The 1,817-nt window shown below is 43.0% G+C and overlaps 1 protein-coding gene across 1 annotated transcript in view; it reads right to left on the minus strand.

Annotated features, from left to right (window-relative positions):
• Mcm8 (minichromosome maintenance 8 homologous recombination repair factor) overlaps positions 1-1,817 on the minus strand; it is a 33,556-nt gene that overhangs the window by 6,238 nt on the left and 25,501 nt on the right. The window contains exons 15-16 of the mRNA XM_005365555.2: positions 836-1,055; positions 94-303 (exon numbers count right to left, since the gene is read on the minus strand). Of these exons, the coding sequence (XP_005365612.1) occupies positions 94-303; positions 836-1,055 (430 nt within the window). The remainder of the gene's footprint in view (positions 1-93; positions 304-835; positions 1,056-1,817) is intronic.

Consider the following 1,817-nt stretch of genomic DNA (forward strand, 5'->3'; position numbering starts at 1 on the left):
CCTGCCTCAGCATCCTAAGTAACTGAACTTATAGGCTGAGCTCCTTCCCTCTTCCTCAAGTCACAGAAAGCATGAATATAGGGAAATGCAAACCTCTGTGAGACGGATCAAAGATTCCAGCTGCCGGGTGGTGATGGGTGAGCTGCTCATGCGTTGGCTCTGCTTGCGGAGCTCCAGGTAGAAGTCCTGAAGAGCCTGGGCCGCTTCTATGGATAGCCTTGGGTGGACATACTGCCGTGCATAACCAACATACTTCCTCAACAGCTGATGTGGAATTGGATCTATTTTCTCTCCAGGAGCCACCTGGAGTAGAATTTTAAAATAAAAAAATTAAAAAAAAAAAGTTACATTGTTTAGGTAAATTAGGAAGTTCCAAAACTTCTCCAAATAAACCAAACACTATGGTTACAGCTTCCAATCCCAGCCTTGGATCAGTGGTTCTCAACCTTCCTAATGCTGCGACCCTTTAATTCCTCAGATTGTGGTGACACCCAACCATAAAATTATTTCATTGCTACTTCATAACTTATTTTGTTCTTATAAATCGTAAGGTAAATTTGTGATATGCAGGATATCTGATATGCAAACCCCCAAAAAGAGTCGTGACCCAGTTTAAGAACCACTGCCTCAAATTCCAGAGTACCAGGTAAATATCTAGGAATGAGGAGGAAGGTGGATTTTATTTTGGGGGAGGGGTAGATGATGAGGATTAAATCTAGAGCTCTGTACATGCTAAACACATAATATACCACTATGACATACTCCAAGCCCCCATCACACATAGAATTTGCACATTTAAGCACAATGAAACTAAATGATTAAGAAATAGGAATACCTTTAATCTTTCTGATAATGGTTTCTCAGAAACTACTTCAAGTACAGAAGTGTTTGAATCTTGACTGAGCGTCCGAGCTACTGTGGCACTGCTAATGGTTTTCTGCTTCCCAGCTCTTATTGCGATCACATGTTCAGAAAGTAAGTGGTCATGCTGCTCATTTGGCGTATCTAACAAGATAAAGACCAAATCGAATCTGGACAGTAGGGCACTCCCCATCCTAGGAAGTAGGGAAGAAAGAAGCAGAAAAACCTAAGAAAGTGTTGACTTGTTTACTTAGTTCCATGCAGAACTTCTAAGGAACAGTCAATTTTCAGGTTCGAGAAATAAGCTTTCCGCAAAGCTGTGTTCCCACTCCTCACATACACTGGACAGCTGTGGAGGTGGTCTTTCCTCATACAGCAAAGTCACTGAGACCTACATGCTCATGGACACAAAGCCTATCTATAAGTGCTTTCATAGCTCTTTTTGACATTTTTTTTCCTTTTACATGTATGGTTTTTGCCTGCATGTGTGTCTATGAGCCAGCGGTGTGCCTCGTGCCTGTGCAGGTCAGAAGAGGATGTTGGATGCCCTGGACCTAGAATCAGGTGATGGAGGAGGGTCATCTGTCTATGTGTTACTTTCACCGGTTAATAAAGAAACTGCCTTGGCCCTTTGATAGGACAGAAAATTAGGTGGGCGGAGTAGACAGAACAGAATGCTAGGAAGAAGGGAAGTGAGGCAGATGCAATGAAGCTCCGACCCAAGATGGACATAGGCTAGAATCTTCCCGGTAAACCACCACCTCATGGTGCTACACACATTTATAGAAATGGGTTAATCAAGATGTGAGAGGTAGCCAGTAAAAGACTGGAGATAATGGGCCAGGCAGTGTTTAAAAGAATACAATTTGTGTGTTGTTGTTTCGGGTGTTAAGCTAGCTGTGCAGGAGCTGGGCAGGACAAAAAGCAGGTCTGCTCGCCTCATCATTACAATCAGA

This window comes from Microtus ochrogaster, unplaced genomic scaffold, assembly GCF_000317375.1.
Source record: "Microtus ochrogaster isolate Prairie Vole_2 unplaced genomic scaffold, MicOch1.0 UNK3, whole genome shotgun sequence".
In the NCBI taxonomy this organism is placed as follows: Eukaryota; Metazoa; Chordata; class Mammalia; order Rodentia; family Cricetidae; genus Microtus; species Microtus ochrogaster.